Genomic DNA, 22,997 nt, shown 5'->3' with positions numbered 1-22,997 from the left:
AAGGCCTTCTTTTTTTTGCACCCACGAAAGTCACATGTCCACCATTCTTCCCAGGCTCCACCTCATCTGTAATACGGAATTGAAAAAGTCATTATCTCCACCGGCCTCTATAACAATCCTCCACCTCAGACACCATAGACTTTTGCACACCGCTGGAATGACGCACTGTTGCAAAATGTCCCTTGTGATTGCATCTAATACGTCTGAAATACTGTAGTGCAATTCTTTGTAGAGCCAATGTGATTGCGGCTACTGCACCTGAAACAAGACATAAGAGTCAGTATCTCTCTTGCCCACTGCACAATTATCAAGTCTACTTCCTTGAACCTTTTTCGCTGTTTCCCTGTGACCTTTTTTGTTGGATTGACTCCTGGTTTCCTTACAAAGTAAGGCATCCAATGACGTAGACATATCCTTCAAGTATGCCTCTGAATTCTCAATACCCCTAGCAATGCTCAAAGCAGTTTCAAGGCCTGGGAGTCGAAGAAAAGCCCCAGGTCACAGGCCTCCGCACCCAAAAACTCAGGAATCAAGTATCAAAGATGGTGACAACTATCTGGGTGGACAGCCGGTGGTCGTCTGGGTCATTCTCGCTGCCAGTGAAGGGAAAGCGAACTGAAATCCAGTAAGAGATGGGTTTGATGGTGACTTTTATTTGTGCCTAAGCTCAATGCATCGACCACCGGAATCTCGCTCATGAGCAACTGCGAAATTTGGAACCTCCAGAAACAGACCCAACTTTCTATAGGTATACATCAGTGACAACTGAACTGCAAGACAGACCCCCAAGAACCCTAAAGTACAAATTCATACACTTAGGAGTATGATGTGTGCCTTAGATTAAAGAACTGTGAGAACAGTGGTTCACAAAGATTAATTCCCAAAACAATGTAAATTATTACATGACGCATGGTATTACATCAATACAGATATCCGAAGGATACTCCTAAAGCAAATGTCCATAGTTTGCAATTAATTCAATGCTTTAGGATAACACGCACACGTGTTACCCACAAGTATAAGGAGATAAAGCGTTTGACTCCTTGCACATTCTTTTTTTTAATTATGTTAGAATTTGCAGCAAAACCAGATCACATTTTTAGTAAATATGGCTATGCCCCAAAACCTAAGGTTTTTACACTGGCTCACCCCAGACATAGCCCCCCTTGCATAGGGTAGCAGTGAAATGCCACAAAGGGGTTGCACCACAGTGCCAGGGTCAACTTTTAATTCGTAATACCTTTTGTGTATGAAATTCGATCCGTCAGTGCATTTTGGTGATGATTGTAATGCTTTGGGCTAGCCTTTCACGGGTGCCAGCACAAAATGATTATAAATCTGGTCCCAAATATTTTCAGGAGGAATTAGAAAAAGGATTTATGTAAATGGAAAAATGTTTTCTATATGGAGAATGAAATAGGTAAAATGCACATTAACCATAATCCTACACCTATAGAGTGTTTGCCTCTGGATCACCTGCTGAAGTGTGGCTTGGGTAAGTAGCAGCACACCTAAATCTATGAATATGTAAATTTCTGAGTGTACTACTGGAGAACTTGGATAATTGCAAACGTTTGTGAATTCATGGAAATTGTAAGTGTGACCCTGCAACTTGAACACATTGTTTTCACAATCAGCCTCGTTGTAGCATATACCCTGAAACCAAAACGACTTTCATTGCACTATGTTTAATAGAGCTAATGTTTAAAACATGTTTTAAAAAAGATGGGTAACGTAATTTGAGAAAAGGCTTTAATTTAAGGCTTGTGTATATCCAGTTTTGTGAGATGCACTGAACAGCACTGGAGACTGTTAAGGAATGCATGACTTGATTCGTTATCATGGCAGATGGATCGCTTCACAATCGAAGCGGTAGACCTCGGCGTCATATACAAGATCAGGATTCGCCACGACAACACCTTGCTGAACGCCGACTGGTACCTGGATAAGGTCGAGATCCTCGACGAGGACACGGAGGAGGCATACCTGTTTGTGTGTGAGCGCTGGCTTTCCAAGAAAAAAGAGGACAAGCAGATTGAGCGCATCCTTTATGAAAAGGTAGGGTCCACTGGAAACAAATCTTGGTGAACCTGACGTGGTGGACCGCTGTCTTCCATGTCGATGCAGCACAGTTGTGATACAATGGTCAGGGAATTCTTCCTGCTGCTTTTGCAACATAAAGTAGGACTCAGGCAGATCCTTTGTCTTGTGTTTTGATACAGGTGGATCCCTGTCTCCCCATTACTTGAGACTGCCATAACTGCTCCACTCACTGTCCCTCCTATACCACATCCGTGTTGCTCCCATGGTTTTCTTTCTGCGCGACACTGTCTGGCCTACCAGACAGGGGCGCCCGTTCTGATGGCTCTGACATCCTCTTGTTGAAACTCTCTTCGATCCAATACTGAATTATTCCCAAATCTTTCAGATTCCATCACAGTCTGTCTCTCCCCGTAGACACAAGCTGATGCAGTGTAGTGAAAATGATGAGAATTTATGATCTGGCTGTCTTTGGGCTCTATCAAGCTCAGGCCTGCACAACGCTCTATAGGAAGCAGCTATAAATTATGCAGCAGTGCTATGAATTAGACATGAGACTTCTTCCCATTAAAGATGTGAACGGAGAATCCGCCACTCAGCGTATGGCGGGAACAGATATGCCTTCCCAATCAAGCTGTAATTAGTCAATGCATATTTATTAAAAACAGACAGATAGATATGACAGATGTGGGGGCGAATAAAAGTATCAGCAGATATGTGGATGAGTTCGACAGAGACAGTAATAGTGATTGATGGGCTACTATGATATTTTGTATTACACTGCTCTGGGTATGCTACTGTTTGTATTAAACGTGTGCACTTAAAATCACACCAACAAGTGAGCATTACCTGGTAAAAGACAGTCAGTCAGCCTTTGTTTTTCTTGTTGTTGATTGCTTTGAGAGCATCGGTCATGTGTGTGGGTATCCACAACGATACTGATTTATAGGGAGTTAAATAGTGTGGTGTAGTGTAGTTTCTTTAGTTATCTTGACCAGTGTGTGGTTATTGCAGGGATGAGGATTAGAGAGTGATCGTAGCAGGAATTGCACAGTGGTCATTCAGTAAGAGGGCTTTGTGACTCTTCCTATGTGAAGAGGGTATAGTGACTAGTGTAAAGTTATCCCACACATTGATGTCACCAAGTTTTGTTAATCTACTGGTGTTTATGTCAAGGGAGGCAACATAATTATTGGTCTGTAGCATAGACCAGCATGCATTTGGTTTCCAGTATTTTATGTTGTGTTGTTTTGTGCTGTTTATGTTATATTATGTTTAACTAATTAAGTATCAGTTCATCAAGCCAGGTTTCATGGCCCATTTTAGAATTAAGTTAAATGGGGATTTCCATTAAGATTAGTGAGGTTACAAAGAAAGGAAATAACTAATGAAAACTATTTGAATGGGCGATCTCAATAGAAACCTTGGCCTGCGTCCATACATGCATAATAGACTTTGTACTTGTAGTTGTGGGGATGGTAGGCAATAGCAAGGGTTGTTGGTTAGCAGTTGCTCAAGTATCCTGTTGAGTGTTGAAGGGTAAACCACGTTTACCATGAAACTTTTTCCCCGCAGGGAATTACAACGCGGTCGTTACGACGACCGCGTTTTAATTCCGCATACCATTACTCTGCAAGTTGGAACAACGACTTGTGGATGGGGGAGAAGGTGTTGGATTTAAAATCCAACACCTTCCCTACTGTCCGCACAGACTGGAATTGGAATAGTAAATTATACTATTCCAAAATCCAGCGCCCCCCTACCGCAAGTTGTTGTTATGACCTGCGGGGTAATGGTATTCGGAATTACAACGCGGGCGTTGTAACGACCGCGTTGTGATTCCCTGCAGGGAAAAAGACTGCGTGATAACGAGGTATATATGTGTTGAATGGCTATCAACGTGCACGTTTGAGAGATACATGCACTGAGTTTTTCCCAAGGATAGATGGTGATGATTGCATTTTTACTGGAAGTTAATTCGGGAGTGGTGTTGGTGTTGGTTGTGAAAAAGTGGCAATTTGAGACACTACGCAGAGCAGAAAGCGGGTGGTAGTGAAACGGTGCTGCTAAGTGGTCTTGGTAGTGGCTATGAGATGTTACCGAGTAGTGTGGTGATTGTACAAGTGATTCTGGTGTTAATGGAGGCTGTAGGTAACTGGTTGTGGTGAAGTACTTCAGTGATGAAATAGATGACATGTGATAAAGGCACCTAGTGGCACAGACATGACAGAGAGGGCTGGCGATACGAGTATGTTTTCCATCTGGTGTCACTCAGTCTGAAAAATTCTGCAGAGTTGATTAGAGGTTATTTAGTTCTAATGCTGCTGCTGCTTCTGATTATCTCATAACTAGGAGTATGACGGTGAACGGATAAGCATGGGCAGCTCCTCCAGGGGATTATTGGGATCCACTCTCAGCCTGAAGAGTCAAGACAACAATGGCAACCTGAAGAGCAAGAGCAAAGGCAAACTGGACGAGTCTGCGGCGGACGGATCAAGTAAGGAAACCATTTTGCAAAACCATGAATGTGCTGGAATATATATGAGGACCAAACCAGTCCTGGCCAACTATACCCCTTGTTCTGCAAGTAGTGATGCATAGAAAGCCAACAACAACAGAGAGGTGGAATAGAGTTAGGAACAGGCCTCATGAGATTTTTTGGCTATGTTTAAAGATGCAAGGATCATATAACAAAGTAAAATGCCATGCCTGAATCTCCTGCCAATCTACACACTTGTACTTGCTGCTGTGTCAACTGATGATTTCTGAAAATGGTTTTAGGACTGAGGCACGCTGGCTAAACCACGCGTGCCTCTACCACGCAGCCCGAACCATGAATGCGTCTTACCCACGCATTCCTTTACCGCGCAATTTCGTTGTAAAGGCATGAATGGTAAGGGGTATACATGGTTAAGATAGCCAATAACCCCAACCCTAAGCCCTAAAATTCCAAACCCCCTACCTCGCCCCCTCCCTCCCTGAGGCCTAAAACCTGCCCTCCCCTTAAAACTATCCCTTCCCCTCTCCCTGCCCGAGGCCTAAAACCATGCTCCCTACTATAAACTATCCAACACTGAGTCCTTAAACTTACCCCCATGCTGTCCATAAAACTACCCCAACCCCTTCCACTGCCCTGAGGCCTAAAACCCTGCCCCCAATAAAAAAACTACCCAGACCCTTCCGCCCTGCCCCCTGAAACCAACCCCACTTCCAAAATCTCCCCCAGCCCCAGCGATTACCCCTCCCCCCACCCTGAGCCCTAAAAACCTGCCCCCTTCCCAAATGTACCGAGACACCTTCCACCGCCCTAAAAGCAACCCCCACCCCTAAAAACGTCCCCTCCAAACCTGGCCCCAGCCCCACGTACCTGTCTGCATCTAGAGCTTCCTGTTCCGACGATTCCTCTTCTTTTCCCCACCCATCCTGAACACTAGACCGCTATCAACCTTAACCATGCATATGCGTGGTTAATGCAGATGCGTTGTTCATGCAAGCGTGGTTACGCTTGCATTGCTCCGGCATGGGTGGCTCTGCCCTCGTTGTTACGGCCGTTCCCCCTCAAAACATCTTTAACGAAATTAATAACCTTATTGTAGGCTTGGCTCAGTATGATAAAACTATGCCCTGGGGTACCTTCACAACTACTCCATCAGTACCTAACCACAGTTTTCTGGACTGCTAGAACACTAATTCTTCTTTTCAGGAAATATCTACACGCCTTCAAGCTCTCACACTGTCACATATGTGCTTTCCCTGGACATCAGTTGGTGGTAACTGCCGGTAGCAGCTACAACTCCTTGCTTGTCATGTTTCATTATGCCAGTGACCGATAGAGTGGCCTAGGCTCCATCCACATTTTGGTTACCTTGAGTACAGGATTCGATTGGGCTAAATGTGTGTACTTCCACAGAAAAAAGTGCTGGTATTGCAATTTTTGGCCTGTGGTACAGCTTACACTCAATACATCAGTATTAAGTTGATTATGAGTTTGTATGACATTACAACGCGGGCTTTTACCCCGCGTGCCATTATGACGCTGTTTTTACAACGCAAGTCGTTACAATGACTTGCGCTGTAAGCGCTGGATAGTGGAATAGTTTAATTTTCTATTCAAACTCCAGCCCACGTTACCGTAGGGAAGGTGTTGGAATAGAAAATTAAACTATTCCTTTTCCAACAGCGCCCTCCAGCGCAAGTCGTTGAAACGACTTGTGTTGTAAAAGCAGCGTCGTAATGGTAATGCCCGCGTGGTAATGCCCGCGTTGTGATGGCTGCTCACCGATTATGATGGCAAGCTGATAAATATGGTTATAGCTCTAATCTGCTTTTTATTAAATTATAAAATAAAGACAGCAGGCTTGACTTGTTTATTGTGAAAGGCATATGTTAACATCTCTCCATTTTATGGTGGATTGTTATTATTTTGTAAGAAAACCTGTTGAGAAGGACTTTGTTACATGTTATTACGGTAGTAGGTAAGGGTTTTGGTATTGGTTACCCGGTGGCAAACTGTGACTATTTGGAAGATTTGCTCTGAAGAATTCTTGTTAGGCCCTCTTAGGAGAGAGAGTATTTTGCTTAACCAACTGTCTTTTTGTATATCGTTGTAATTTTAAGACGTTGAGCCTAATGATTGCCTTGTCCTAAAGCTCATGCTCAAACCAGTAGGCCTGTGTTGTTTATGGCGACAATCTATAGCCTAATTTGTGCACTGGAAAAATATTACATCCGAAGCAATAGGTCTGATCTGCATCTTATAAAAAGTTATGACAATGGCTGTAAATCTAGCTTATTTATTGTGAAAAGCATTTATAAGAGCTGGTAGGCCTTTAACTGTGGGTTGTTATCACATTGTATTGCAGGCTATCAACAGATATTTCACTACAGGTAGTCTCCCAGGATTTTGGAGCTGCTCGCTGACAAACCCTGGGGGATTTCACTGTGATTATTCTAGTAAAAACTGTATGCATTATGGTTGCCAGTTTATGTGCACATGAATTGGCCTGTTGGTTATGGTGTCAAGCCAATGGTAAAAGGCTATAGGCCTTATCGGTTCATTGGGAAGAGTTATGCCAGATTCCATAGGTTTGCTCTGTTTATTATGAAATGTTATTACAAAGTCCTTAGGCCTGACTTACTTGTTGTGAAAATCACATGTTAAAGTTAAAAGGCTTTTAAAGCTGCATTGCTATTGCACTATGCTAAAGTCTATAGACAACTGTTTTTGCACATAGAATCTCACAGATCGCCATAGTAGGTACGGATTGTTGTATTGGTGACCCACCAGAACAAACCATGGGTACAGAAGATGTGCACTACGATTATCCTTTTTTGGACTCCCTTAAGGGGGATTTTATCGGTAACTGTAATTGTGTACAAATTTGTAACTTTAGTACGGTATACCTGATGATCTCCAACACAATAGACTGGAGTTGTTTATGGTGACAAGCCAATGATAAATGTTAGAGGCTTGAGAATTTATTATGCGAGGTACAATCAATGTAGTATGTCTGACATATTGATTGTGAAAAGCATATTTTAGAGTCACCAGGCATTTAAGGGAGGATTATTATTAGTTTGCATTAAAACCTACAGATAGGTGTTTTGTTTCATGGAATATCACAGATTACCATACTAGGTAAGGTTTTAGGTGTCGGTTACCCCATGACAAAACATGGTGATAGAGCACATGTACTGTGATCATCTTGTTAGCCCACGTAGACGAGATTGTATTTTGCCTTGATAATTGTAATTTGGTAAATGTTTTGAATTCTATGACTGTAATCCTGCTGATTGCCTTGTGGCGAAGCTTAAACTCAATGCAGTAGGACTGAGCTGGTTATGGTGGCAAACCAATATTAAAAGCTGCATGCCTGATTGGTAGATTAGGAAAAGGCATGTTAGATGCCAAAAGTCTGCTCTGTTTTTATGAAATGTTACAACAAAGTCAGTAGGCCTTATTGATTTACTGTACAAAATTTATGTCAAAGCCAGTAGGCCTTTTAAAGTGTTATGTTCCCTAGAAATTCTGGAGTCACAGGGTTCGGATTTCTAACCACTCAGGCACCATTGACTCAGTCATTATGCCAACATGAATTGGAAAACCAGTTGGACTGCAACCCATACACGACTCACTAAGGAGTGTTTGCGTAACATGGGTTTCAAATAACATTCAGTACCATAAAACATGGCAGGGACAGTTAGTGCAATACCAAATTATAGTTAATAAATAACTCAATCAAGGGTCAATAGAAAACGGAATGCACATTTTAAAATATTTATTTTAAAAGTTACAAACGTAATCTAGTTTACGTGATATGAGTTGGTACCACAATTAAGATAAACATTAGGACAGCACAGAAATGTATGAATAGCATGAACAGCAAAAACTGCTCCAACATTATTGTAATGTATTCTATAGCAGTTGTTTTTAAGATGTGGTCTGGGCACCACTGAGGGTCCGTGAGTTCAACTCAGGGGCTTTGCGACAGCTTGGAGAATGAAATTATATTAACAGATTAATAATGGTGTATATAAATAAAGAAGCTTAATGTAACATTGAACATTTTAAAACATTCAATAAATATGAAGGAATTTGAGGTTGGAGGCTAACAAATAACTTGGTTTCCTCGGATTGGTTTTTGGAAGCAGTGCAAATGCCTCAAACAGGATATATAGTACAGACGATGGGTGGTCTCTATTGTATTTAGAAAAGCTCCAACCTTCTCATTAAAATTAAAAATATATTTGTATATATTTGTTTGTGAATTAAATAAAATATTACACCATGTGTGTATTTGTTTGATGAATGGAGAAGTGTGGCTCAGGGGTTAGAGGCAGCAGACCCAGAAGCTGAGATCGGTCCTGGACCAGGGTTCAATTCCCCGCCTCGGCGGGGTCTTGGGCTAAAAATTCCACGGACTTGATAATTCTCGCCCTGGTGCCTCCTCGACTCACGGGTTCACACTCTGTGACTCTGGGCAATAGCTTGCTTAATCTCCACAACGGACCCTTGCGGCAGGATGCCTGGCTTTCACCTTGTGGATACCCTGCTATCTCACAGGGGAATACCAGGAAGGGTTCCCTAAGCAAGCGCCGGGAAACCCACTGCGGGTAGCTGTGCGCTATATAAGCTCAACTACATTTACATGCTTGTTTCCGTATGTTTGTGTATTGTTTTGCGGTTCTTATCATCAAAATTGCTCAGGCCAGGGACCCTGGATTCCAGTTATGACTCCGAAGGGGTTGCTGGATTCCAGTACTGATTCACTGGGGGTGCCCAGATTCCAGTAATGATAAAGTGTGGATCCACAGAAGTCAAAAGGTTAAGACCCACTGTTCTGTGGCACTACCACCCCCATTTAGCACTTCTAAAGCGATACTAGCTCTAGTCCTGCAGTATATTGCTAGGTAAAAGCATATTCTGCGTTTCAAAGATGGTTTGCGCCCTCATACCAAATTCCAGAACAATCAGTTTTATTTTCAGCTCAGAGAGGCAGTTGTATGTGTTCGTGATAGGCACAGTAAACAGCGATACTGACAGACAGACAGACAGTGAAGGTCGACTGCCTCCCCGCTTCAGTTGCGGCGGGTGTGCGACTGTGTCTGTCCTTCTGTCTCCCGGTGCGGCGATCCTCACTGATTTTAAACTCTCTATGCCGAATCTTACAGATTATTTAAGGCTTTGTTGAAAACTTTTAGAATAAACACTCACCAGCAACGGTAATGCCCTTTAAGCTATTTTCACTCTGTCAGGCAGTGTTCTCGTAAAAAGACAACACAGGGCAACAAACACGTAGTGATCAACCTGCCAACAACTCAAATGTCATAATAATGATGAAACCTATAAATGATCAAAAGTAATGATCACATACCACGAATATATACATATAATGATTATCATATTTACAGGAACAAAACAATATTAAAACAATGTGCACGTATTTGAAGCTAACATATTTACTTTTTATTAATTAGTTATCACATGTTGTTCACAGAAGGGGAATTCAGACCCTAAAAGGGTGTATTGGTTTGCACAGTGTTAAAGCTTGCAATCGGGTGTTTTGTTAAATGCAATCTCACAGATTAAATTAGATTTGTAGGGAATGATTTTGGTGTTTACCCCCTCTGACGCTTTCAGTGTGATGATTCATACGAGAATCTCTTCAGAAGGCCTGACAGGCTTAGGTGTCTGCCAGAATCTAGTAATAAAAAAAATCACATAATACTTAAATACATACAAATACATATATATAAAAATATATCCAGACATATACTTGGAGGGCCTTTGGATCAGCCCCCTTTCTGCAACTGACCTGAGTGTCATTTACCCTCACTTCCATCTATAATAGGAGGTAGTGATTCAGCCCACATCAGTCCCTGTCTCTCTTGCCCGGTGAATGATGGCAGTTTCTGATCATATGTGCACATCCACCTGAAAAGGAGTGCACTTCAGTGTTATGGCTAATTAGCAAGTCCTTCAGGTTTCAATTTCCTCTTTTTATAGTTTCCCTTACATTCCTTGCTTCTTCTCTTTGTATTTACATTTTTCCTAAGAGGTACTTGAAGTGTTAAAAGGCCTTTACTTGCCACTCATTTCATTTGCAGTACGCGGCATCTGAGACTTCCTCTAAACCAAGTGACCATTATGGAATGCTGTTGCAATGTCCATGGAGTGATATTGTTTTACCATTCCAAGATGGCCAATACGTTTGTTCTAAGTATGGCAACCATGCTTGAACTTTAAAACAAATATAGACTATGTACCATACCACTGCCAGAGGGACACCACCTGCTATGTTTAGTTTCATTAGTGTAAGCATATTCCTCATGTGTTTAGACGTGTGCAGGTTTTCTTTTTAGGTCTCGCCTGTCGATGCGCATGCGCATCGAGCAAGCGAGACTATAGGGGCTCATCTACTCTTTATCTAACTTGCAAGGAATCGTGGCGATTCCTTGCAGTGCCCGTGACTTTTAAGCTCAATGCGCATGTGCATTGAGCTTAAAAGCGCCTGCACAGCCGCCCGCATTCCTCCGACACCTTTGAAGTGAAGCTTAGCTTCACTTCAACGGCCCGGCTTCTTCACACCCACATGCCGCTCTGCCCCGCTCCGCCCCCTCCCCTGAGTCATCCTGCCTGCCCCTTCCCGCCGTGTCGCATTTCTCCTCCCCCCTCCCCTCTCTTCCCTCCAGCTGTATTTAATTAATTAATTGTTCGTGCTCTATAAAACCTTGGAATAAATAATAAATAAATAAATTTCAGTCTTTGAAGTAAAGCAGATCATTTTACATTTCATTTAGCACTTGAAATTCCCTTCAAATCCACCATTCACCCCTTCCATTCAACTCGCCTTGCTGATGCCCGTATAAAGTAATACACCACACCAAACAGGTAATGTAACACTGCATTTCTAGATTCAACGGTGTTCCATGGTAATTGGTCTATCGCAGAAATGTACATGAACTACACATGCATATTCAGATGCACACAAACATGCTTGTTCACCCAAACACTTGCAGCCTGACGTAGACCCTTGCGTGAGTGTGACAGCCCCGTGGGTTGGTCCGGCGCCCGCTGTGGGCGGCCTCTGCAGGCTTTCCTTTCTGCCTAGAAACACGGAGACGGCAGGCTCTTTACAATTGGTTAGCGAGAAAACAATACAGAATGGAAACATGAGTTGTTTGGGTTGGCTTGGAGAAAGTCATACAATCTCAGGAAACACCTGGCCCTTCTAGCGCGCGCCCCGCTAAGCCCGAGGCGCCTTTTGTTCCTTCGCGGCTTCTGACGCCGCCAACAAACCCACACCGTCTCGCAACGCCTTTGTCAGAATTCTGTAAATTTTTCCGAGCACGCTCTCACTTCCTCTGACATTTTTCGTTAATGCTCTCATTGCGTGTCCTACTTGTGCCACGAGGTGTTATATTGAGGTTTTCCTCACCCCGTGCCTCCTGCACATGGTAGGTATATCGTGGGCCATACACCCGATGCCCTCATTTCGAGCTTAGGTATTATTTACCGCACATGATAAATAAAGGTACCACGGGGCTCGTTATCGATTGAGCGAGTTGTTGGGGAATAACATGCGAATTTCGGTGTAAACATTCTTTCATCTGGTCCCTCTCCTCCCGCTACATTTGGCAGGTTGCATCTGCCAAAATGCAATACAATTTGAGGTCATTATTGGATGTGCTAAACTAAATATCTCATAACTCATAATTCCTACCTGTGTGTAAACAGGAGTTTACACATAGGTCAGAATTTACCGCACAACTCTAATCAGGCCCAATTATTGAACATAACACATATCCAGCACTTACGGTATATATAACCATCATCTTTACAGACTACTGTATAACCTCGAAAACACACTTCTTAGCTCGGAAGCGGCCACCTAGGCTTGTGTGTCGGAGAAAGGACAACAATTGCTCATGCAGGAATAAGAGTTATGCAGCATGTTTTCCAAAAGCATGCAGTTTGTTATGTTTCCCTGCGGGACAATAAAACTGAACCTCCTCTCTGCAATGAAGGGTGGTGCAGGGGTGTAGCTTGGTCAGTAAAATTAGGTGGTGTGAGTTCCAGGTTTTCCGACAACTATGCTGGCATAACATGTTAAATATGTAATAAGGAAGGCAGTGCCGAAGGGCAGTTTAAGAGGCAGTGGAAAAGGAGCATAGTGCAGATTGTAAGGGGTACTTAAAACACGATAATTTTAAATAACTAACATTTTTAAAACATTTCAAACAAAGACGAGAGACAGTGTGTGTGTGCAGAAACCCAAATAGTCAAATGGGTTAAGTGCTATTTAAAGACGGGGCCATTCGTTGACATTTCCACCCCCAGCCCAGTGTATCTGTACTGAATATATATCCAGCATTTCAGACTGCATTTCAGAGCTTTTAGAAATGTTTATGGCTTTTTTTTTTTTTAATTCTTTAGCATTGGCTACAGGAAACAAAAATGCTAAAGATTTTCAAAAAAAACCCATAAACAATTCTAAAAGCACTAACTCTAATGCTGCGAGACCTATTGCATTTTCAATGCTTGTTTCTTCTTGCATTGTTTTAATTTATATTGCATATATTGTTGACTTTGTATGTGTTTTATTGTTGTACAGAGGCTAATGCAAAAATTAGTCGGCGGATGAATGAATGGCTGCATGAGTGCAATGATGAGTGACAGAGTGCATGTATGATAACTTACTCAGTGCCTAAACCCATCAGTGGTAAACAAGGCACTTTCATTCCTATGCCAAACCTATTGGCATTGTCTATGCTTGTTCATAGTACAGTATCTGCCTCACACTGAGAATTGGGGGTAATTTTTACACCCACAAAAATCCATTTGATTTGATTTGAATTGGCATTTATAAAGAGCGGCTGTCACTACTAAAGGAGCATCCTGCCGCTATGAGGAAGGTAGTCATGGTAGAGAAGAACAACCACTATTTAAGTGATGAGCAAAGTTCATCTGAAGATCCAAAGATCCAGGTCTTCAAAGTCTTTCTAAACTGGGTTTCTGTTTTCATCAGCCTTAAGTGTGAAGGCATAAGGTCCCAGGCTCTGGTTCCCTATGTTGCTACGGATTTTCCTCCTTTGGTTTTGCACCTGAAGGTAGGGGGCTTAAGAAGATTTGCAGATGAGGATCTGAGTGTTCTAGTAGTGGAGTAGGGGGTGAACCTGGCCAAAAGATAAGTAGGCCATAGGTTCTTAGATGCTCTGAAGGTGATCAGAAGTACCTTGAATAATTGTGCATGGGTAGCCGGTGCAGAGTTTTAAGGGCTGCTGAAGCGGAAGATCTATGTGGTAGTTTAAGCACTAAACGAGCTGCAGCATGCTATACGACTTGTAGACTCTTAAGTATGTGTATATTGACTCCTGCGAGTAGGCTGTTGCAGTAGTCTAGTCTTGACAGGATGAATGCCACTGCAACTCTCTTCCTCGCAGGGAGCAGAATAAAATCAAATCATTTTTGAGGGTTTTGATTATGTTGAAGCATATCCCTGCCACCGTCGGGGCGTGAGGCCGGAAGGATAGTGAGGCATCGAATTTTACTCCCAGGTTTTTTGCTACTTCAACTGTGTTTGGTGGTGCTGGTGCATCTTCTGGCCACCATTGACTCGGCTTGGAGGGATTGTCCTTTCCTATAAGCAGGATCTCAGTTTTATCTGAGTTGCATTTGAGATGGTTAAGCTTCATCCAATGAATGACCTCTGTCAGGCATAATTTAAAATTAAGTTCTGCCTTATTAGAGTCTTTGTCCAGGGATAAGATCAATTGCGTGTCATGGGCATATGATGTTATTTCAATTCCAAAAGAAGCTATCCATGAACAAAAGATTCAGTAATGCACATTATTAGCTCTACTTTAACTAGTTTTTTTTACATTTTCACAACAAAAGTCATCGCAATTAAGTTGTTTTGCATTGTGTTAGTATGACAAGTACCTTTAATTTCCATTGATGCTGAGCAGCATCAGGTCAATGGACCCGACATTTCTCAAACTTTGGCAGCATCTGATGCTGTTGCTGTATGCCAACTCATTCAAGGGCAGTCTTGCAAATGTTAATAAGTGTGTTTAGAGATACTGCAAAAATATCCACTACAGCACTATCACAAAAACACACTCTAGATCAAAACATCCTGTGCTCCTTAGCCCATCTGTACATTCTGGCATCTTCTTGTACCCTTATGTTATCAGACAATTTGGATAATGAAAAGTCTGTGGGATATTTAAAACGTTTGCTGACTAAGTCCACAGCTTGGTGGAGGGTCAACGTTTGAAGATTTGGATGGCAATCCCTACAATGACTTGCATGAAAATTCATGTTCTAATAAGATCACACAGCCATATTTGAAGAATGTCCGGGGCTTCTTGTGTGCTCTGTTTGGCTTGCCTGAAGAAAAACTAATCCAGGTTGGATTGTGCCCCAAACAGTCTATTGAGTGCAGATAGTGCCGTATTGAAGTTATCTGCAGTACCAGTGGTCTGGGGAATTGTAACAACTAGTAGTCTAGCTGCATGGGAGAATGAAGCATTGTTAAAAGTTTTTTATCCCTGTTGCTTTCCTTTACAGCCATGAACTAACTTTTTTAATTGCCGTCTTCATATTTCCCATTTAGGGCAAACTGAAAATTGCACTGACATCATGTTGAAAGGTTGTAGATGCAAAACTGGGGTGGGGTAGCCTTGCAGTGGCATTTTTAGGCAAGGACTACCTATGCGGCTCACACTGGCTTCTTGTGTGATCTTTGGCTGCATCTTGGGGTTGCTTAACTTAAATGATCATGCTGTAAGAGCCTTTGTTGTCCCAATTACTGGAAAGAGTCAAGTAAGTAACTACCTCAATTTACTTCACTCGAGTTTGAGCCTATGATAGACTATCACTTTACATCCTAATGTTTTTCAAACAACCAGACCTAATCAAACACTGTTTGATACAACAACTGACAAGAACATCACTTCCAAATTAACTAATAAATATTTTATGATACACAAAGATATCAACCGAGAGTAGACAATTTCACTTATTTGTAAACATTCATAATATATACTCTAACAATAAAGTACCAACATCACATTTCATCAGTCACGATAATGAGGAACCAGTTAAGCCTTGAAAGTGTACAAGCAGAACGGACAAAACGTGTCAGCTGCTCTGCTGTAATTCAGCCTCAAAAACAAACTCAGAGGTGTATATATTGTGGAAACACCAATTCTGTATTCGATAAATTGTAGATTATGGCTACCTTATCTGTAGCCTCTCTCAGGTTTGTGATACTTGTACTAATATAATGTGATGTGATCTTGTAAATATTGAGAAAATCGGTGGACTCAATCAATCAATCAATCAGTACATTTATAGAGCGCGCTACTCACCCGTGCGGGTCTCAAGGCGCTGAAGGGAGGGGGGGGAGTGCTGTTACTGCTCGAATAGCCAGGTCTTGAGGTGACTCCTGATGGTGAGGTGGTCCTGGGTCAGTCGTAGGTGGGCGGGGAGGGAGTTCCACGTCTTGGCAGCCAGGTAGGAGAATGATCTTCCTCCGGTGGTGGCTCTGCGAATCCGAGGGATGGTGGCGAGGGCGAGGCTAGCGGAGCGGAGCTGGCGGGTTGGCGTGTAGAACGCGAGTCGGTTGTTGAGGTATTCGGGGCCCATGTCGTGGAGAGCTTTGTGTGCGTGGGTGAGGAGCCTGAACGTGATCCTCTTGTTGACGGGGAGCCAGTGCATGTCTCTCAGGTGGGCAGAGATGTGGCTGTGGTGAGGAATGTCGAGGATGAGTTGTGCGGATGCGTTCTGTATGAGTTGGAGTCTTTTCTGCAGTTTGGCCGTGGTTCCAGCGTAAAGGGCGTTCCCGTAGTCCAGTCGGCTGGTGACGAGGGCCTGGGTGACGGCCTTTCTGGTTCCGGTGGGGATCCACCGGAAGATCTTTTGGAGCATGCGGAGGGTGTTGAAGCATGTGGATGAGATGGCGTTGACTTGCTTGGTCATCGTGATGGAGGAGTCCAGGATGAATCCCAGGTTGCGTGCGTGGTCTGTGGGTGTCGGCGCGGTGCCCAGTGTTGTGGGCCACCAGGAGTTGTCCCAGGCAGATGGGGATGGGCCTAGGATGAGGACTTGCATCTTGTCTGAGTTCAGTTTCAGGTAGTTGAGCTTCATCCATTCGGGGACGTCTCTCATTCCTTCCTGGAAGCTGATTCTGGCGGTGGCGGGGTCTTTGGTGTGGGAGAGTATCAGCTGGGAGTCGTCGGCGTAGGGCTCACTCATTTGGTCTCTTGCATTTTGAGATCTAAGCAGCCTAGAGAAGTAAAGTTTTTGCTGATATGTGAATGCCTAGTAAAGCCCTCAAGTGGGAAAACCACATCACTCCAATAGACTACTAGATGGTTGCTGAAGTGAGTGGCTCCTGCTGATTTTCCAAACTTGACCCCAGCTCAGGTTATCACCATTTGCACTTGGGCGGTTCCTAATAATCTTCTCCACCCATGTGGGACTCGGGGAGTACCAATGCCCCCTTTTTAGCAGAGGTTTTCATTACTGCACCCAAAGGTGGTTGCCAGTGTCAACTGGAGAAATAAACGTGAGCGACCATATCCTTCTCCAGGCACACCAAGTGAGCTTCATTGCATTCCATTTCTAAGAGCATCAGAGGCAGTCGCTGACCCATCACAGGAATAAGGGTGAGTTCCTCAAATTGGACAGAAAGTTCTTCGTCCGCTGCTTTTTGACTGAAGAAGTGGCAAAAACCCAACCATTGTTTGTAAGGTGTGTAACATTTTTAAGTTTGTAAACTCAGACAAAACTGAAGTACTGATCTTTGGCAGACTCTCCCCCTCTGGGACGACTCCTGGCGGCCGTCGGAAATGGGATCAACCCCACGTCGAAAGACCACAACTGCAATCTCAGCATCATTCTCAACAGCCAACTCTCCATAAACCGTTAGGTCACCGCCGTCTCCTCAGCCTTCTTCCACACGCTCCTCAAATTTTTTAAGTGGCTTCCCATCAGCACCAGGAAAACGGTGACGCAGGCTTTCATCACCAGCCGACTGGACTTGGGCAGCGCACTCTACGCAGGCACCACCACCGAACTCATGAAAAGACTCCAGACGATCCAGAACGAAGCTGCCACACTGATCCTCAACCTGCCCAAGAGAACCCCCATCACCTAGCACCTAAAAAATCCTCCATTAGCTCTCAATCCAGAAGAAATACCTTTTCAAGTTCTTGACCCACGCCTACAAAACGCTCCACGACCAAGGACTTGTCTACATGAACCACCGCCTGCATTTCCACCGGCCTCCCAGGAACCTCCGCTCCACACACCCCACCCTGGCACAGACACCTTGCATATGCCGCTGGCCACTCCGGAGAACGCTGCTTCTCCCATCTCACCACCAAAGCCTGGAATGCCCTCCACCTCCGCACCGCACCCTCGCTGACCCCTTCAAGAAGGGATTCAAGACATGGCTCTTTGGCTAAGACCTGTTGCATGTGCCTATATACCCTCTCGCATGACAGGCCACGCTCTACCTGTACGACTTGATTGATGGATTGATGTGTCAGCCTCTCCTCAGTTGGTCACAGACATCTGTGGTTTCTTTCGGATTGTGACATATTAGGGGTGGTCCATAACAAAATTGAATTCCTTCAAATACCTCAGGAGAGCAGAAGCCTTTTGGGAATGGTAAGAGGAAGGAATTGCATCATTTAGGAACACCAAAGATTATCTCCAGACATTTCCATGAAATTATACAGGCTACTGAACTGGCAGATGGTTCATGCTCAAAACACCTAGGAGCGGTTGCCTGTGCCGATCATGCTGGCACTCCCACGGAGCACTAACAGAGAGGCTATTGCAGTCATGAAGGCATTTTCAAAGTATATGCTGATGAAAAGTCCTTGATTTCCCCCACCCCGTCAGGGCTATGCATGAAAACCTTCATCACATAGAGAAATGGATCCTAAAATTGCAGGAGTTCTCATTTCAGCTTCTTAGCAAACACAGCACCAGCAACCCTACAGATTAATTTCATGCCATCCTCGAGTTGCCACCAGGCAACCAAAACATCAGGATCATTGTAGATTATACACAGCTGACAAATGACTGACCACAGTGAAGGACTGTCACAATGGATGTTGGAATGTGCTGTAGTGCTAGCTCCACAAAACACACAGCACAAAATGCAGAGTGAACAGTTGCTAACGACGGAATGAGCCCTCCTGAGAGGGGGATGTATTGTTGTTTCCACCACTTTTACCTGCATCCTAGAGCTGGCGCAAGCAGTGAAAACCAGGAGGTATATATGACCGAAGTTAAGGTTCCCAATATTGACCGGAAGGTGGAGGAATGTGGTGTTGGTTGCATTTTGTGTGAGTCTACAGGGCTCAATTAGTGCCAGAAGTCATAGCTCAAATAACATAGGTAAGCACCAGGCAGAGAACAAAGGATAGTGGCTTCTTCATAGGTGATCATGGTCTTGTGCAAGGCTGCCAACCCAGGAGTAACTTCAGGTCCCCTCTTGAACCACTCCAATGGACTGGGACCTAATGAAATGGCATCCTTATATGATGTGATTTTATTTGTATGAAGCATGCAATTACCCCACAAAAGACTGTCCTAGAGCTAAACTGAACGAGGGAAAGCAGAGGAGAATCTTACAAATACACTAGTAAATAGGTGAGTTTTAGCATTTTCTGAAATTTGGTTGCCACTTTTCAGCTGGAAGGCTAGGAGGGAGAGCATTCCAGGCCTTAGCCGTAACCATAGCAATGAAGCAGCAATGTAGCTAAGATACCTAAATTGAGGCTGTGACTTAAGTGAACTACAGCTAAGGTTCCTAAAATCGTTGTTAATGAAAAATACAGAATACATGTAAATGCTTTAAGGAACATCATAAATGGCTTTCTATCAAAGACAAACATCTTTAAAAAAAAGCCATATTGTTGTACTGGCAGACATTGAAGCTTACAACAAACAAGAACAAACTTAGGGGTCTAAGTTGAGGATTCAACCGTAGTCCTCTACTCTTCAGAACCTTGTCATTAGTACAGAGGTATGAATGCAATGTGCTACCAAACCAGATCACCAGATGTGAAGAACCAGTAACGTGAGTCCCCCCTGGTGTAGGATTCCCATCAACGGTCTTGTGATGATCAATATTATCATTTGGTAGTCCTAATCGGGTATTGTGTCTCTAGATCATTGAGACCAGCATACCCCGAAAACCAGATAGGGGGTAGCGACCCACAATCACTTGGTACTACCACATGTTGTTGATGTGGTGGGAAGTGCAGTGTAAAAATATAAACAGTGGTGATTTAAAAAAGGATAGGGAGCTCAACCCAAAAAACTTTAATAATTGTTTGCCCCTTCCTTACTAAAAACAAGAACAGTGAAATATCGTCATCGCAGTACAACCAAATAGCTGCGAGGAGACCAACATGTTTCAGCCACTCAGGTATTAGTCCTTCGGCTTTCGTCAGGGTCTCTGTTCTATACCAATACTACTGCATCAGTCGTGAATAAGGTGTGAAAAAATATATGAAAAAAACACACAAGTGAAAAGACCAGCAAAGGATACAATTTTCCTTCCGCTGTTTCAACTCCTCTCTTCGGCACCTGGTTGAATATGTACTATTTAGAGAGGACAAACGTACAGGAAAAACACAATCTGTTACCCTGGTCTGTACACAGCATACTAAATTCTTTAACTACAATATATCTACAAGCTTATTTACTCACCCAGTGTGTCCGGGGAGTGGACCTCACCTCTTCCTGGACCTGGCTCAGGATATGTGAGACCCCGCTCTACAATAACAAAAACCGACTACGTCAGCTACACAAGCCGGGCAACCAAACATGCAGTTATTCTGGTAGTGTAAATGTCTACGTAGTCCAAGGTATTCTGTATGTGGAGTCAATTGGCCCCCATCGATAGGCTAACAACACACATGCCCTCCACCTCCCTGCAAACTACAGGCTGAAGTGAACAAGGTTCACATAGTAATATATATCTAGCATGACGCTCACACGATGGCATGCCCATGACGTCTAGCTGCTAAGGCAGGTAGTCATACCTGTCCGTCGGTGTCCCGGACCGTGACTGAGTCAGGGGGAGGCACCGTCCCCAGAACACTCTGACTTCTTCATCGGTTGGCCGGGGGACACTCGACCAATCAGAACCAGTGAGGGAGGGGCTAGCCAGATCGCTACCTCCTCGTATATCACCCCATATAGATGTTATAATAATATAATTGTCGCGTACCTCATTACCAAAGCCCGCCCTTGATTCCAGGACAAGCTGTCGCCTCTAACCCGCGCGGTGTTTACAATCGGACTGGGGCCCTGAGCGCGTCCTCTCGCGAGAACGGGCCGGTCTGGAACTACAAAATGACATCACGTCATTGATGTTTGTAGTTCTTCTTTACAACGCGGAAGGAATTCCGGATTATTGTTTATCGCATTTCCCAGGGCGGTATCACATGGTCCGCCTAAACTCAGGGCCGATTGAGAGTCACCCGGCCTAAATACAGTTTGTTTCCCAGGGGATATGCATAAACCTCAATATTGTGATGCGCTCGTTCAGCCAATAAGACTGAACTACCGCATGACGTCATGTCAAGAATAATTGTAGTTTTTTATTCTGATTTCGGTTGTGGGCATTCAAACTGAAAACAGACTCTGCTGTTGGTCACAGAAAAGGCATTAAGAATCCCAACTAGCGTTAGACTTGCAAATACAAAAGCGGCAAAAATGACTGGTTGCTGCTAGGACCTAATCACATATAGTGCACCAACGAAACTGGGCACGTTGGAAAAAATGGGAGCACGCTCTATAGGGATTTCTAGACTACATAGGACTATTGAGCTAGAACTGGACGGTTAGTATTCGCACATGACAAACCCTGCTCAGGCATCGGTGCATATCCAGATGAGCAGGTGCGCACTCGCCTGTGACAGAAAGCGAAATACTCATTAAATGCTCATTAATTCTTGGGCTCAAAATGCTGTGGCTAGGAGCCACCTCGCACTGTCTTACAACAGGAATAATACTGTTAAGTGTGGGGGCAAATCCTCTGAATTACAGTGAAAGTCGCGCCTGGTGCTATTCATAAAGACACACATCGAATTGATCAAGACAAAGAGACCCACGGGATGTCATCGTTCAGCCCTTGTTCGTGTGTCCCCAATTTGAACACCCACCTTTGCTCACGAATGAACAGATATCTGGACACGTCACTCACATGTGGAGGGATGTACGGTTTCTCGAGAACATGCCATTTGAAATCTGTTTCGGCATGATTACACGTGAGGAAGTGCTTCGTGAGTTTGGAGACATCTTTCCTGCAATGGAAAGTGCTCTTATGTTCCTGCATCCTCACACGTACCTTCCTCGTGGTCATGCCCACGTATCTTTTATTGCACGTGCACGTGATGAGGTAGATTAGGTTAGTGCTGTTGCAGTTTGTGAACTGCCGCAGCTCCCAGGGCTTATCTGTACCAATGTCCACACTCGTGATTTTCATTGTTAGAGGGCAAATAGAGCAACCTCCGCAAGGATGATGCCCTATTACTGGCGGGAGATCCCATAGGGTACCTAGTTCTCTCCTGGGTGTACTCTTGGGACGTGTGTGTACCAGGCGGTCCCTCAGGTTGGTAGAGCGTTTGAAAGCGAATAGTGGAAAGGCGATCTTGTCTTTACCGCTGTTCAAAATTTTCCAATGCTTTCTGATCACTTTTTGGACCAAGTTCGATTTGGTGTTGAAAGTGCTCACTAGGTAATGAGGTACGCGACAATTATATTATTATAACATCTATATGGGGTGATATACGAGGAGGTAGCGATCTGGCTAGCCCCTCCCTCACTGGTTCTGATTGGTCGAGTGTCCCCCGGCCAACCGATGAAGAAGTCAGAGTGTTCTGGGGACGGTGCCTCCCCCTGACTCAGTCACGGTCCGGGACACCGACGGACAGGTATGACTACCTGCCTTAGCAGCTAGACGTCATGGGCATGCCATCGTGTGAGCGTCATGCTAGATATATATTACTATGTGAACCTTGTTCACTTCAGCCTGTAGTTTGCAGGGAGGTGGAGGGCATGTGTGTTGTTAGCCTATCGATGGGGGCCAATTGACTCCACATACAGAATACCTTGGACTACGTAGACATTTACACTACCAGAATAACTGCATGTTTGGTTGCCCGGCTTGTGTAGCTGACGTAGTCGGTTTTTGTTATTGTAGAGCGGGGTCTCACATATCCTGAGCCAGGTCCAGGAAGAGGTGAGGTCCACTCCCCGGACACACTGGGTGAGTAAATAAGCTTGTAGATATATTGTAGTTAAAGAATTTAGTATGCTGTGTAGAGACCAGGGTAACAAATTGTGTTTTTCCTGTACGTTTGTCCTCTCTAAATAGTACATATTCAACCAGGTGCCGAAGAGAGGAGTTGAAACAGCGGAA

General features: G+C 44.0%; 1 protein-coding gene across 2 annotated transcripts in view; it reads left to right on the top strand.

The window, feature by feature from the left end:
• LOXHD1 (lipoxygenase homology PLAT domains 1) overlaps positions 1-22,997 on the top strand; it is a 1,099,077-nt gene that overhangs the window by 845,029 nt on the left and 231,051 nt on the right. For both annotated transcript variants that reach the window (XM_078674764.1, XM_078674763.1), the window contains 2 exons: positions 1,849-2,058; positions 4,393-4,537. In XM_078674764.1, coding sequence (XP_078530890.1) covers positions 1,849-2,058; positions 4,393-4,537 — 355 coding nt within the window. The remainder of the gene's footprint in view (positions 1-1,848; positions 2,059-4,392; positions 4,538-22,997) is intronic.

Source organism: Lissotriton helveticus, chromosome 2_1 (assembly GCF_964261635.1).
Source record: "Lissotriton helveticus chromosome 2_1, aLisHel1.1, whole genome shotgun sequence".
NCBI lineage: Eukaryota > Metazoa > Chordata > Amphibia > Caudata > Salamandridae > Lissotriton > Lissotriton helveticus.
The sequence above is the reverse complement of the archived record's forward strand: the minus strand, read 5'-3'. Positions and strand labels throughout refer to the sequence as shown.